This window comes from Odocoileus virginianus, unplaced genomic scaffold, assembly GCF_023699985.2.
Source record: "Odocoileus virginianus isolate 20LAN1187 ecotype Illinois unplaced genomic scaffold, Ovbor_1.2 Unplaced_Scaffold_20, whole genome shotgun sequence".
NCBI lineage: Eukaryota > Metazoa > Chordata > Mammalia > Artiodactyla > Cervidae > Odocoileus > Odocoileus virginianus.
The window spans coordinates 546693-562882 of record NW_027224282.1 but is presented as its reverse complement, the minus strand read 5'-3'; the positions used below and the strand labels follow the sequence as shown (position 1 = coordinate 562882).

Genomic DNA, 16190 nt, shown 5'->3' with positions numbered 1-16190 from the left:
CTTGTTGTTTCTTCCCATATCTAGAGCTACAACTTATTGATCTCATATGGAACTGCATATCAGCATTTTATCACAGGCTCAGTCACACATTTGGTAACATAAGAAATAATCTTCTGAAACAAGCTACATAGAAAATAATATAGCTAGCAGTTATTAGTAAGGTCACAAGCAAGAATTTAAGTCAAGAAGCCTGGTATACCCCAGGTCATCTGACTCAGTTAAATGATTATAGCCAAGTGTTAATCTCCTGGTTGTACCTAATGGAGCATCTGACCTTTATCCAAAGATTGGTTACTGAGATAAGCTTTAGAAACAATCTTAGAGTATCCTTTTTAATAACTTAATTAAACTTTTTAGCAATATAACATAACAAGGAACTATCTTAGAAGTGAGTCTTAGTAAGCACAGACCTTAATTAACAAAACTAGAACTTAATATTCAGTGAAACATAATTTTTTCTTTTTGTGGAGAACTCATTGTGAGGGCATTAACACTGTAGCCAAGGACAGAGGAGCCTGGCGGGCTACAGTCCATGGGGTCGCAAAGAGTCAAACACGACTGAGCGACCAAACAACAACAACCTAGTCCACACAGCCCCCAGCATAAGAAACCCGTGCACTTTTGCAGAGGGCCAGCAGCCCCAGATGCGCTAGCGGAGCATAGCAAAGCAGATGCTCTATCCTACACAACCGCATCCAGGGCCAAAGCAAGGGTCACATGCAGTGTTCTATACTTGCCCTCTGACATAGGTTAGTACAAATTTGGATTACTTGTTGCATTTGTAAGGAACAGGCTGGATTTCTTGCAATAGGCATCTGAGTACACTGTGTGCTCTGCAAATACAGCCCCGCGTTCCCGCGCCCCAGTACCCCCCAGGGAACGAGAGGAGGCGGGCTCTGCTTTTGGCGCCTTATTGCAAAACCCCAGCAAGTAGTCTCCCACCTTCCACCTAGTCTTTCCGTCTGAATCACTAGCCCGTTTCATGGACTTTGAGAGCGAATGGAACAGAATCACAGTCCCATCCATTAATTACCGACTTCCCAGAGGGAAGTCGCGCTCAGAGCCCACGCGACAAGAGGGGACGACTGTCGTCTCAGCCGGCTGGGGTTGCTGGGGCCCCACGGTTTCTCCAGTCCCACCTCTGCGTCTCCCGCTCTGGGGGTCAGGGGGTTCAGGGGGTAACTAATAGCAACAAGCCTGAGCCCATCGAGGGCCAGGCGGAGAGACGGTCTCCCAACATTTCCCCCAGGCTCCCGGGACGCCTCATTGAGGTCTCATTCCCTCCCCCCTACCCCGTCCCAAGTTAGCTCGCACAATCGGGAGAAGCCTCTAGTTCAGGACCGACCCAAGGCAGCAGCCGGGAGTATTCAGCTCAGCCACAACTGGGAGCTCGCGCGCCCCCACCCGCTCGCCCCCTGCCAGGACTCTCCCCACGCGCATCTCTCTACTCTATGGCCACGCCCAGTCAACGTGCACTGCCCAACGGCCACGCCCACCGCACGCGCCGTTACTGAGGAGTTCGCGTAGCCGACGTGGAATAGCTAGCACGTGGGCGTCGACGTGAACGGCTGCAGACCGGCTATAAAAACTCCCAACGCCGCGGACCAGACGTTGGGATCGCCGCCATCAATAGCGCAGAGTCGACTGAGGCGCACAGCTGCTTGGACAGCGCTAGCGACATGGACCGTGAGCCCGGACGCCAACACGAAGACTCCGGTTACCTCAGTCCGGGAGTCGACGAGCTCCAGGAAGAACCTGGTCAGTGCCTAGAGCGGGATAGGTACTCTGGTGAACTCGAGGGAAAGGCCCTTTCCCTGGGAGAGGCGAGTGGATGGGACGCGGCTGTGGTGCGGTCGCCGTCGCCTCTCAGGTCGCGGGCCTGCGCTTCCCGCCGCCCCGCACCCTCGGCGCTCCGACGCCCAGACTTCTTGTCTTTTTCTTTTCCAGGTACGAAGCCCCCCGAGGTCTCGGGCACCGCAACAAGTGCCTCCGTCGAGGAGAAGTCGGGATCAGAACCTGAGCCGGGAGCGGCGGCGGCGGCAGCAGCAGCAGAAGAACAGGGCCAGGCTGGGGCGGGAGCTCCCGACCCCATGGTCGACGAGATCCAGAAGGGCGGCAGCGGCGGCGGCGACGGTGACGAGGAGGAGTTCCCACAGGAGCCGATGCAGGCGGACGCCGAGAATCCGCAGCCCTCGGACAGGGGGCCTCGTCGCCGCCGCTGCTCGTTCAGGCGGCTGAAACTGACGGAGCTGAAGAGCGTTTTCCAGCGCAGCCAGTACCCCAATGTGTTCGCTCGGTAAGTGGCTTGCTCTGGAGGCGCCCAAAATTTTCTGGGACGTTAGGGCTCTTCTCCCGACACCTTTGGCGCTGTCCCTTCCCTCAGAGCCCAAACTCGGTGGGGGGCTCGAGGCCCTTGAAGGCTGCCCGCCCTTGGGCTCCCGGGTTGGGGCGGTGCGGTGAGTGAGTGAATTAACTCCGGAAACGTAGGTTTCGGTGAATAACGTTTCATTGGATCGGGGTTTAGGTCAGTGGGAGGCGAGTGAGACCCCGTTGTGCAAGTATAGGATTGAATTTTGCTTTTATTTAAAATTTTAGATAATTTGGTGGTCGTGCAATTTTTTTTTTGCGCGTTTAGTCTTTAAATATTTATTCGGTTTCACCTGGTCTTGGTGGCGGCATGCACCATCTTTAGTTGCGGCCTGTGGGATCTAGCTCCCTGACCAGGGATTGAACCGGGCCCCCTGCCTGGGGAGCGAGAAGTCAGCCACTGAACCACCAGGGAAGTCTCTGTGCATTTAATCTTTATTCTTAAATAGTGCATTAAAAACGTTTAATATTGAATACTGAGTTTTTCAGCTCTCCCATAAATTTTGCGCACAAAGGAAGATTCTCCCTAAAGAGAACCTGGAACTGGATATTACAAAACTATGTTCCCTGGGCATTTGGGAGAATATGAATGTTAAAACAAGCATAAAATATACTTCGTATATCTCATTTGGTCCACAACTCCAAATATTGAATATTTTCCATTTTCTCTCCTTAGGAAGGAGCTTGCAATTCCAATCGATGAGAGCAAAACCAAAGTGCAGGAAAGTAAGCCTGAAGAAGACGACGACGATTTGTGAGGGCAGCCATTATAAAACCTGCCTCAAGTCTTTGGACACTTCAGTCCTAGACATTCTCAAGTTTGTTTTTTCTTTTTTTGATGCCTTTTCTATGTTTAGCAAATGAGTTTTGAGCTTTGGGGGCTTTGGCAAGTGGAAATGGGATAAGTAAACACCAGTTTATGGAAATTGCCAATTATCAGAAGTAATGTGATTTCCTAAAAGAGCAAGAAAAGGAAATCACTGTTCCTATTTCCTGTGAAAAATTAAACATAATAAAGTTCAGTTTCCTTTATTGAACTGTTCTCCTTTTATTATTTATCGTTTTATTCCTGGTATCCTTTATTGAGCCCTTTGTGGAGTCATGTTGGGGCTGGGTCTGATCTGGGAAGTGCACTTTAATGCATTAAGGATCTAGGTTATGAGAGGGTTCAACTCTTAAAATATCAAAAAGTTTTTAGCTAAATGAGTGAATTTATAAATATTCAGGGACTGGAGTTAGGGGATAATTCACATACACTATATGAGTAAGTGTCTTTTAGTTAGGCTAAGACTGATATGGGGAGACAGCTTAAAAGTCCAAGTGCAGGGGACTCCTGCCATTGTTTTTAGTCTTCAGTAAAGCAGTGTAGAAAGCGACAGCCCTACATCTTTTTAAAAAATATTTATTTGGTTGTACCAGATCTTAGTTGGGGGTATGTGTGATCTAGTTCCCTAACCAGGGATTGAACCCAGGTCCCAGCATTGGGAGTGGGGAGCCTTAGCCACTGGGCCACCAGGGAAGTTCTAGCCCTACCACTTAATGTTTGGTATGTTATGATGTGTCAGCCTGAAATCATTGCTAAAATAGTGACATTATGGTGGAGGGTAGGAGCAAGGTGTACAAACTGGAAATTTGTCTAAAAATTGAAAGAAACAATTTTGAATAAAGTGGCACTGAGCTAAGAGTGAACAGTTTAAGAGAATTGCATTCAGTCAAACCATACACCTGGTGGATGGGGCTCAAATTGAACTTTATGAGTGAATATCCTCTTGAGGACTTTTTAACATCAAAAGATATATTTTTTGAGGTATTATTTTAAAGAGGTGGGTTTTGTGGAGTCTGGTGGGTGGTGGGGGTGGGAGGGGGGAAGTGTTCAGGCCAGGTTTTTTACCTGTGTTTACTTGAAATACTTTTTTGTTTGCTCAGGCAGCGATGACTGATTTGTAGGTCACGAGATTACCATTTGAGACTGTAGAAAAACCCTAGACTGTATTAAGAGAGTATTTATCCAAAAATCCCAGATGAGTTTATTAGCTTTGCTTCACAGTCCTTATGTGAGTGCAGTGATGTATACAGGCTGCCGGACTGGTGGTGGTGAGTTGTAGTGAACTTGGACCCAGGTGAGCTAAATTTTCCTCACCTCTGTAGGCTGAAATACCAAGGCAGTGTCCAGGGTGTCAGCAATTCTTATGTCCCAGTAAGATAAGCCACAAGCCCCCTGAGCCCTCCATAACCAGGCCTGCCTTGTCTATTTAACTTGAGGGAAACCTGTTTAAAAATCCAACTTGCACATACTGAATATCTCCTTCAGACGGAAGGAACTTCTATTTTAATTTTTTTTCCTTTAAAAAAATAATTTTAATTGGAGGCTAATTACTTTACAATATTGTAGTGGTTTTTGCCGTACATCAACATGAATCAGTCACGGACACACATGTGTTCCCCATCCAGGACCCCCCTCCCACCTCCCTCCCCATCCCATCCCCCAGGGTCATCCCAGTGCACCAGCCCTGAGCACCCTGTCTCATGCATCAAACCTGGACCAGCGATCCACTTCACATATGATAATATACACGTTTCAATGCTACCCTCTCAAATCATCCCACCCTCTCCTCCCACGGAGTCCAAAAGACTGTTCTTTACATCTGTGTCTCTTTTGCTGTCTCGCATATAGGGTCATCGTTACCATCTTTCTAAATTCCATATATATGTGTTAGTATACTGTATTGGTGTTTTTCTTTCTGACTTACTTCACTCTGTATAATAGGCTCCAGTTTCATCCACCTCATTAAAACTGATTCAAATGCATTCTTTTTAATGGCTGAGTAATATTCCATTGTGTATATGTACCACAACTTTCTTATCCATTCATCTGCTGATGGACATCTAGGTTGCTTCCATGTCCTAGCTATTGTAAACAGTGCTGCGATGAACATTGGGGTACACATGTCTCTTTCAATTCTGGTTTCCTCAGTGTGTATGCCCAGCAGTGGGATTGTATATGGCAGTTCTATTTCCAGTTTTTTTAAGGAATCTCCACCCTGTTCTCCATAGTGGTTGTACTAGTTTGCATTCCCACCAACAGTGTAGGAGTGTTCCTTTTTCTCCACACCCTCTCCAGCATTTATTGCTTTGTAGACTTTTGGATAGCAGCCATTCTGACTGGCATGAGATGGTACCTCATTGTGGTTTTTGATGTGTGTGGTTTTTATCTGATAATGACTGATGTTGAGCATCTTCTCATGTGTTTGTTAGCCATCTGTATGTCTTCTCTGGAGAAATTTCTGTTTAGTTCTTTGGCCCATTTTTTGATTGGGTCATTTATTTTTCTGGAATTGAGCTGCAGGAGCTGCTTGTATATTTTTGAGATTAATTGTCAGTTGCTTCGTTTGCTATTATTTTCTCCCATTCTGAGGGCTGTCTTGTCACCTTGCTTACAGTTTCCTTTGTTGTGCAAAAGGTTTTAAGTTTATTTAGGTCCCATTTGTTTATTTTTGCTTTTATTTCCATTACTCTGGAAGGTGGGTCATAGAGGATCCTGCTGTGATTTATGTCAGAGAGTGTTTTGCCTATGTTCTCCTCTAGGAGTTTTATAGTTTCTGGTCTTACGTTTAGATCTTTAATCCATTTTGAGTTTATTTTTGTGTATGGTGTTAGAAAGTGTTCTAGTTTCATTCTTTTACAAGTGAAAGGAACTTTTAGTATGCTCAGCTTCCCCCACACTCAGGGTGACGCTATCCCTGGAAGGTAGAGGGTAGAGACAGTTGGACCACTGAGGATCCACTGTCAAGATACAGACATTTCTCCATCCTGTACCAGACATAGCATTAACAGAAGGGTCTGGGTGCGATCCATCAGCTGGACTAGCATCTAAGAGCTGGAAAAACCACTAACCAGTATTCAGAGTGGGAGGAAAGAGACAAAACAAGAGATCTGGTTATCGGGAAGCTTGGCACTTAGGGCTCACTAAGGGTAAACTGAAGGGAATGGGGCTGTGGTGGAAACTTTCCTAAGATATTTTATCAATAAAGAAACAACTTCTCCCAGTGGGATTTATAAGAGCCATAGCATAAATAGTGGCATGTTGGCCGCGGGTCCCAGCAGCTCGGGCAGCGGGAAGAGCGGCAGCGGTCAGGCTACTCAGCCTCGCGGAGGCTCTATGCGCGCCGCGGCCCTCAGGCTCCCAGCTCTAGCCTGCCCAGACACCGCCGCGATGCCCAAGAGGTAGGTCAGCTCCACAGAGAGGGCGGCGAAGGAAGAGCCCAAGAGGAGATGGGCGAGGTTGTCAGCTAAACCGGCTCCTGCAAAAGTGGAAGCCAAAAAAGGCGTTGGGAAAGGATAAATCTTAAGACAAAAAAATGCAAACAAAAGGGAAAAGAGGAGCAAAGGGAAAACAGGCGGAAGTGGCCAACCAAGAGACTAAAGAAGACTTACCTGCAGAAAACGGAGAGACTAAAATCGAGGAGAACCCAACCTCTGATGAAGCAGAAGAAAAAGAAGCCAAGTCTGATTAATACCGCACACCCAGTCCGGTCAGTGGTCCCTGTTTCCCTTCTTGTACAATCCAGGGGAATATTTTTATCAAGTATTTTGTAAGTGCAAGTTTTTTAGTAGCTCTGAGACATTTTTAAAAAGGAGGAAATCCCACCTCATCCCATTTTTAAGTGTAAATGCTTTTTTTAAAGAGGTGAAATCATTTGCTAGTTTTTTTTTTGTTTTTTTTTTTTTTGGTACAACCAGAAAATAGTGGGATATTGGATATGGAAGGCTTTGATTGTCTTGGGTGTCAGCTTAACATTCCATAGATGGGGGAGCTTTTATATCCTATAATACAAAAGCATACTAAATGGCAATTTGGAGTCAGTTGTGCGTTTAATGTCTTGAACACTTTAAATTACTTCTCTTTCCATATTGTTTTGGTAGAATTATTTCCTACAGCAAGCCACTCACTCCTTGATCTTGGCTCTCCTGGTCAGAGTTTTGCGTACTCTATATCTTTGGTCGTGGTAGTTAAGTTTTCCTATAACTTGGTTAATGTGCTGTGAATGATTGACAGTTTGAGTATGTAGTGTATATGATATTAAATTGTGAATCAGTGGGACTTATGATGTAACAGAATATCAATATTTGAAGATATTGGTACTTGATATCCTGTTAAGGAAAATTTGCTCCAAATTTTAAGCTGTAAAGTCACTGGAATAACTGTTAAGAATCACAATTACATGATTTTTTCAATTTCTGGTATGTATGTGAAGAATTCTGTACAAACTGAAATGTCTGTTTAGTGATCCTCAAAACAACCAATAAAAACTCAATTATAAAAGAAGAAAACAACAGTGACATGTTGTGTGTAGGGGAGTGGTTACTATGACATAAATTGCTCAATATAGTAAACCAATCCCTTTTTTCCTCTAATTGATGGTTCGGTTTAAGAATATGAGGGTCAAGGGGAGAAGACATCAGAGAGCATTAATGTTTGGAAATATGCCCCCCCAGGCCACCCTGTGGGCATAATCTCGGATGGGCCCTGTAATCCATCCTTGTTCTGGAGCCCGATTGGAGAAGGGTTCTTCTGGAGCCACTGTCATGCAGGTGGCCTGTGCCATCCATGCCTCCTCTGCCCTTGCGTCCCTCTGGCCAGGCTGAAGTTGGCCCAGAATCATCCCCTGTCACCTGCGACCATGCTGTAGTCCCTCATGAGTAAGATGTGGTCTCTATGACAGTTTTTCTGAAGTATTTTTCTGCCAGGTTCCTATTATGCACAACACAGTACCAAGAGCACTCCATCAAATGCCTGTTAAATGAGTTGAATAAATGCAAAAAGTCAGTGCCCCCCTTTTAAAGTAGGGCACATTTTTGTATTTTTCAATAAAGAGGGGAATTCTCAGCATCTTTGTTTTCGTGTGTCAAATGGGGTTAAGTGTGAACAGATGGGAATTTCTAAGAGAATGTCATTCACACAGAATGGCAAGGAGGCCTCCTATTAGGAGGTGCCATCCCCCGGTCATTGGCAGTGGGCCTGTGTGCATAATAGAAGTTTTCCAAGTACCCAAGGTATGTTTATACTGACTCATACTTTTTTTTCCTCCACCTCCCATTATCCCATCCTCACCCTCACCCTTTGGTATTGCATGCACATGCAAGATAGGGTGGGATGAGTCCCCTGTGAGAGAACAGTTTATTTCCAGGCAGGGTAGAGTCCCACCATGGTAATTTAAACATTCAGCCCAATGCTGGAAACATGGGACGCTTCCTAAGAGGCTACATTACAGGGATTCATGGGAAGGTGGCAGCTGAGCATTCATCCCACATGCTCCAAATTCTGTTCACTGTTCCCTCTGGGGATAAGATGGGGGAATGGGAGTCCTGGCACACAGGTTCTGCTGCTTCAAAGGCAACACAGAGGAGACCCCATAAGGCCAGTGAGGTGTATTGCACCTTCCTCAAAAGCAATCACACCTTCAAATGTATTATCTTCCTTGAGATAACCTTGATTCCTGCTAATTCAACACCAAAATGGATTATTTTGGTTTAGTGCTGTGCAAAGCAAGAAGAGCAGCTTCCCAAGCAGCATCCTCAGACCCACTTTTTAAAAAGCATTAAGTTCTCAGTACAGCCTTGGCTCGGAGCAGTGCAAGTCTTCTGTAATGTTCAGTTCAGTTCAGTCACTCAGTCATGTCTGACTCTGTGACCCCATGGACTGCAGCACGCCAGGGCTTCCCTGTCCATCACCAACTCTCCAGAGCTTGCTCAAACTCATGTCCATCAAGTCAGTGATGCCATCCAACCATCTCATCCTCAGGACTGATTTCCTTTAGGATTGACTAATTTGATCTTGCAGTCCAAGGGACTCTCAAGAGTCTTCTCCAACACCACAGTTCAAAAGCATCAATTCTTTAAGGTGGTATCTGCTTTATTGACTATGCCAAAGCCTTTGACTGTGTGGTTTCTGTTAAATGTGTTTAATTGTGAACACTGAGGTCCTACTGTGAAGTGATTGCTGAGATAAAGTGCCTTGATTACATTGGAATTTCCTCTCACAAGGGTTCATCCCAGACCAGTTTCACAGCTTAGATGTTCCCAGTGGAGAGGCTCTGTTTTTGGGGAAAAAGCATGTGCTTTAGGCTGTGCTTCCACTACTTTCACTCCTCTCTTCTCTCCCTTTGCACTTGTAGCTGTGTGTCAGACATCAGCACTGTGGCTGTGTGTGATGTGGGCCTTCTGCACAGAGAGGAGGGGAGTGCACCCTGAGGGCCAGCCTCTGTTGGGAGAGAGGAACAACTGGGCCCCAGGGTGCGTATGTTGCCATCCTCACCAGATGCTTTTGAAAATAGAATTTCTTATTTCTGAGTATTGACCCCTGACGTTTTTAAACATCAGATTCCTCAAACTTCAAAAATACAACTACAGCATCTTGTACAAACAAGAGCCACTGGACACTATCAGACCCAATTCTGAACCCTGCTAGTCTTTGCTGACAGTTGAGCAGGTGGCTTTGCCATACAGAGACTGGAAGTCAGACAGTATTCAGCACAGATCCTGAAGTTAACACACACACCTAGTGTGGCACACTTGCAAAGACTCAGACTACCTGGAAGAATAGCCGATACCCTTCCCCATGACTGACGGATTTTAAAGAGACAAATATACTATTTTTAATGCATCTCTACTTCTTCTTGGTTCCAGAAGAATTAAGGCAGGATGGCAAGATGAGGCAGAGGAAATATTCGAAACATTGCTATGGAGAGTAATTTCCCCTCAGTCTAAGGTCTAAAAGGGACAAGTCTTTTAAAATGAGTCCCACACAGAAATATAGATCAATGGAACAGAATAGAAAGCCCAGAGATAAATCCACGAACCTATGGTCACCTTATCTTCGACAAAGGAGGCAAGGATATTCAATGGAAAAAAAGACAACCTCTTTAACAAGCGGTGCTGGGAAAACTGGTCAACCACCTGTAAGAGAATGAAACTACAACACTTTCTAACACCATACACAGAAATAAACTCAAAATGGATTAAAGATCTAAATGTAAGACCAGAAACTATACAACTCCTAGAGGAGAACATAGGCAAAACACTCTCCGACATAAATCACAGCAGGATCCTCTATGACCCACATCCCAGAATTTTAGAAACAAAAGCAAAAATAAACAAATGGGACCTAATGAAACTTAAAAGCTTTTGCATAACAAAGGAAACTATAAGCAAGGTGAAAAGACAGCCCTCAGATTGGGAGAAAATAATAGCAAACGAAGCAACAGACAAAGGATTAATCTCAAAAATATACAAGCAACTCCTCCAGCTCAACTCCAGAAAGATAAATGACCCAATCAAAAAATGGGCCAAAGAACTAAACAGACATTTCTCCAAGGAAGACATACAGATGGCAAAAAAACACATGAAAAGATGCTCAACATCACTCATTATCAGAGAAAGGCAAATCAAAACCACAATGAGGTACCATTACACGCCAGTCAGGATGGCTGCTATCCAAAAGTCTACAAGCAATAAATGCTGGAGAGGGTGTGGTGAAAAGGGAACCCTCTTACACTGTTGGTGGGAATGCAAATTAGTACAGCCACTATGGAAAACAGTGTGGAGATTTCTTAAAAAGCTGGAAATAGAACCGCCATATGACCCAGCAATCCCACTTCTGGGCATACACACTGAGGAAACCAGATCTGAAAGAGACACGTGCACCCCAATGTTCATTCGCAGCACTGTTTATAATAGCCAGGACGTGGAAGCAACCTAGATGCCCATCAGCAGACGAATGGATGAGGAAGCTGTGGTACATATACACCATGGAATATTACTCAGCCATTAAAAAGAATTCATTTGAATCAGTTCTAATGAGATGGATGAAACTGGAGCCCATTATACACAGTGAAGTAAGCCAGAAAGATAAAGACCATTACAGTACACTAACACATATATATGGAATTTAGAAAGATGGTAACGATAACCCTATATGCAAAACAGAAAAAGAGATTCAGATGTATTGAACAGACTTGTGGACTCTGTGGGAGAAGGCGAGGGTGGGATATTTCAAGAGAACAGCATCGAAACATGTATATCTAGGGTGAAACAGATCACCAGCCCAGGTTGGACGCATGAGACAAGTGCTCAGGCCTGGTGCACTGGGAAGACCCAGAGGGATGGGGTGGAGAGGGAGGTGGGAGGGGGGACTGGGATGGGGAATACATGTAAATCCATGGCTAATTCATTTCAATGTATGAAAAAAACCACTGCAATGTTGTAAAGTAATTAGCCTCCAACTAATAAAAATAAATGGAAAAAAAAAAAAGAGAGAGAAGGCGAGGGTGGGATGTTTCAAGAGAACAGCATCGAAACATGTATATTATCTAGGGTGAAACAGATCACCAGCCCAGGTTGGATGCATGAGACAAGTGCTCGGGCCTGGTGCACTGGGAAGACCCAGAGGGATCAGGTGGAGAGGGAGGTGGGAGGGGGGACCGGGATGGGGAATACATGTAAATCCATGGCTAATTCATTTCAATGTATGACAAAAACCACTGCAATGTTGTAAAGTAATTAGCCTCCAACTAATAAAAATAAATGGAAAAAAAATGAGTCCTACAAAAAAGCATTTCTCTTAATGTGCACTTCAAATACCACAAAGGTAAAGAAATTAATTCTTTTAATATAAGGAAATTAACACTGATTTGTAAAAACAGTCTTTAACACTGGCTACCATCAAATAGGTTTACTCAAGATCGGTGGTCTTTCTTGAGGTTACTTTTGGCTGAAAAGCTATAAACACAATCTCAGAAAGACAGGAGTAGTTTCAGCATCTTACAATAATCTAAAAATTACTTTAAAAATCTTTATATCTTGCTTTCTAAAGTTTTTAAAGTGTTTCACATCCAATAATACATCTCCTTTGAGACAGCTGTGAAAAGTGAATTTTTAAATAAAGAGTTACCTTAAATGTATACAAAGAAGGGGAATGGAGTTTGTTCTGAGGTGTTATTTCTTTTTTAAGAATAGAAGTATACTTACCTGAGTTCTGATCATGGGGTGTTTGGCTTATAATTGGGCAGCTCTGAACACATAAACTGTTCTAAACCAAACTGAGTGACACACCAGCAAAGAAAAGATTAAGGGTAGTATCATCCCCTAGCATCCTGGCTTCCCAGGTGGCTCAGTGGTAAAGAATCCACCTGCCAATCCAGGAGATGCGGGTTCAATCTCTCTGGGTCAGGAAGATCCCCTGGAGAAGGAAATGGCAACCCATTCCAGTATTCTGGCCTGGAGAATCCCATGGACAGAGGAGCCTGGCGGGGTACAGTCCATGGGGTCACAAAGAGTCAGATGCTACTGAACAACAACTGAGCACATACACGGAAGTACTGTTTTACCAGGCAGTCATTTGATGCTGACGTGATCCCTCTAGGAAATGTTGGAATCCTAGAAGTGGAGCTAAAATAGAGTTCTTCACTGGATTTCCTGACTGGTAAGCCCAGTTGGTCTCGTTTGACTTCGTGTAGCCCACGACATGGACTGGGGTTTCGAAAACCTTGAATGGACACCTCAGGAGTCAGTTACTATGACAACATAACCCTCTGGGACAGGGGATCGGGATGGGGAATACATGTAAATCCATGGCTGATTCATGTCAATGTATGGCAAAAACCACTATAATACTGTAAAGTAATTAGCCTCTAACTAATAAAAATAAATGGGGAAAAAAAAAACATAACCCTCATCACATAACCTTCATCCTAAGAATGCTGCCTGACATTACTTTTACTTTGGGATTCATTTGAGACTTTCCTTATACTTCTTTCTGTTAAACCAAAGCACTAGGGTGTCCCAGTGAGAGGGAATCCTTGCCTCAACCAGGTTGTTTTCTTTTTCTTTTTTAATATTTATTTATTTTTAATTGATTGATGATTGTTTTACAGTATTGGTTTGATTTCTGTCATACATCAACATGAATTAAAGCCAGGTTGTTTTTCAGAGAAATTTCTTAATAATTTTATTTATTTGGCTCTGCTGGGTCTTCACTGCTATGTGGGCTTTTCTCTAGTTGTGTCAAGTGGGGGCTACTCTCTAATTGTGTGCAGGCTTCTCATTGTGGTGGCTTCTCTTGTTGGGGAGCACAGGCTCTAGGGCTCATGGGCTTCAGTAGTTGTGGCTCGTGGGCTCAGTAGTTGTGGCTCCCAGGTTCTAGAGCACAGACTCAGTAGTTGTGGTACACAGGCTTAGTTGCCCTGTATCAGCCAGGTCATTTTTCTCAGCGGCATATTCTCATTTTCCTTTGTGTAACCCTCACGCGAGATTTCTTCATTTCAGGTATAACTGAATCATTTTGCTGTACCCCTGAAACTATCACAACATTGTTAATCAACTATACTCCAATATAAAATAAAAAATTTAAAACAAAAAGATACCTTCATTTGACAAATGAGACAAATATTCCCAGAGCCCTGCAGTAATAATCAATCACAGAGAAGCAGTCCCATTGGATCCTGTGGCTCTTCCAAGCAAAGTGCCTTTGTCTTCTGTACCCAGCTTAAAGGAAGAAACCCTGGTGGTCTCCACACTGCAAGGGTCATCAGTTCACACCATTCATTTTACAGATTTGGGACACAGGCCCAGAGCAGTGGAGTGGCCAGCCCAAGAAAGCACAGAGTTCATCCCAGAGAAGGCCAGCCTCTCGGTGGCCATGCTGTCTGCTGGGCCTTGTATCATCCAGTATGGCCAGTGCCCATTCAGACTCAAAGCTCCCACCAAAGCCTGATCACTGAGTCATTTTACCTCTAGGAAAAGTAATCAACCTCCCCTGCAGAGGTATTCGGCCTCCTGGGGTCCACAGTTTCAGGTCCTGAGAAGGATGCAATTTGTACCCTCCTCACAAAAGCCCGAGTGTGCTTCCACTACAACAGCCCTCATTTCTCGCAATCTCCTTGTAAAGCCAAGTCTGCCAACCAGCAGCACGATGCATGAGCAAGAGCCAGCCCTGAGCTTACGCTGAGTTAGCTTTTTTAGGAAAGTAATATTAATATAACAGCATGGAGACTGTCATTGTTGTTGTTTAGTCACTAAGTTGTGTCCGGCTCTTTTGCGACCCCATGGGACTGTAGCTTCCAGGCTCCTTCCTCTGTCCATGGTTTCCCAGACAGGAATACTGGAGTGGGTTGCCATTTCCCTTCTCCAGGGGATCTTCCCAACCCAGGGGTTGAACCTGAGTCTCCTGCCTTGGCAGGTGGATTCTTCACCGCTGAGCCAGTGCCCCAAAACTGTCACTAGGCAATTAAGATTCATTTTGAAATTGATAATTTATGGTTTGCCTTGATCAATGTCACACTTGCTCCTTCTCAGACATCAGCATGAATCTATGGGGCAGGGACATTTGGTGCAATGGTGTAAATATAATTTTCAACTGCAATGAGCTGTATCCACATACCCACCCCCCACCATCACCACACAAAGGGTAGGTCTGCAGGTAAATGTCTGAATTCCTAATATTTACATGCCAATCTTTAATTATCTTATTTTTTCTTTTATTATTTTAAAAACTAATTTATAAATTTATTTTTGGCTGTGCTGGGTCTTCATTGCCACGCAGGGCTTTCTCTAGTTGCGAGGAGTGGGGGCTACTGTCTAGTCGCAGTGCATGGACTTCTCTGTGGTGCCTTCTCTTGTTGCGGAGCACAGACTCTAAGGCCTGAGGCTCTTGGGCTCTAGAGCACAGGCTCAAAAGTTGTGGCACGTGGCATGTGGGATCTTCATGTCCCCTACATTGACAGGCAGATTCTTTACCACTGAGCCACCAGGGAAGCCCCAACATACCAATATTTTAGACTCTAGATGTACAAAACACACCTCTTACATATACTCTCACTTTCAAAATCAAGGGACACCAGACCCTGACATGGTGGTATTCAGACATGGATACATAACTGATATGCCTAGACTGTTGGAAGCACAGGCCCCAGACAAAATTAGAGCTGTTATGAGAACTGCAGGTTCTTTAGCATAACCTCCTCCTATTTCAGGCCCAAGAATCTTGATCTGGGGCGGGGGGGAATGAGATAGGTAGGATCCAAAGAAAAGTAAGTCTCTGTCCATCTCTCCCTTGAACAAAAGACACAAAGGATGTTTCTTCATAGTAAGTGGAAAAGGAGGCTCCAGAGGAAAAAGAAATCTATGTCAACAGCTGGGCCCAGAGCTACTGATCTGGATTAGGGAGCTGGGTATTGAGGCAGGCTGGCAGCTCAGCACTGCCTCTGGATAGCAGTCAGAAGGGTATAAGGAGATGGCTCTGGTCAGCAGGGCTTTATAAGAGAAAAGAGAAACAGGACTCAGATTCATGTGCAAGTGAGTTCCTTAAATCTCCTTCCACAGCCCTCATCACAAGGTCAAGCAACAGAGCTCTTTTTATTTTATTTATTTGGCTGCCCCAGGTCTTAGTTGTGGCATGCAGGATCTTTGATCTTAGTTGCAGCATGAGGGAATCTTTAGTTGTGGCGTGTGGACTCTTAATTCTTCAACCAGGGGTTGAACCTCGGGCCCCCTGCATTGGGAGTGAGGAATCTTAACCACTGAACCACCAGGGAAGTCCCAGAGCTCTTTTTTCTTTTTTTCTCCCTTGCCTCAGTTCAGTTCAGTCACTCAGTCATGTCTGACTTTTGCAACCCCATGGACTGCAGCACACCAGGCTTCCTGTCCATCACCAACTCCCAGAGCATTGCTCAAACTCATGTCCATCGAGTCGGTGATGCCATCCAACCATCTCATCTTCTGTCATCCCCTTCTCCTCCTGCCTTCAATCTTTCCCAGCATCAGGGTCT

General features: G+C 44.7%; 1 protein-coding gene and 1 pseudogene across 1 annotated transcript; both read left to right on the top strand.

Moving 5' to 3' along the window:
* Positions 1-257: 257 nt before the first annotated feature.
* LOC110133875 (rhox homeobox family member 1-like) lies at positions 258-3404 on the top strand. The gene is made up of 3 exons (XM_020888106.2): positions 258-1758; positions 1948-2296; positions 3044-3404. Exons 1-3 carry the CDS (start codon positions 1680-1682, stop codon positions 3123-3125), a joined length of 510 nt encoding a protein of 169 aa, XP_020743765.1. The 5' UTR covers positions 258-1679; the 3' UTR covers positions 3126-3404.
* Positions 3405-6580: 3176 nt separating this feature from the next.
* On the top strand, positions 6581-6881 carry LOC110133861 (non-histone chromosomal protein HMG-14 pseudogene; annotated as a pseudogene).
* The last annotated feature ends 9309 nt before the right edge of the window (positions 6882-16190 follow it).

Excerpts from the sequence above, each read along its gene's own strand:
- LOC110133875 (XM_020888106.2), top strand. The coding sequence starts at position 1,680 with ATGGACCGTGAGCCCGGACGCCAACACGAAGACTCCGGTTACCTCAGT. Across the intron at positions 1,759-1,947 it reads CGAGCTCCAGGAAGAACCTG|GTACGAAGCCCCCCGAGGTC; the intron begins GTCAGTGCCTAG and ends TTTCTTTTCCAG. Across the intron at positions 2,297-3,043 it reads TACCCCAATGTGTTCGCTCG|GAAGGAGCTTGCAATTCCAA; the intron begins GTAAGTGGCTTG and ends TTCTCTCCTTAG.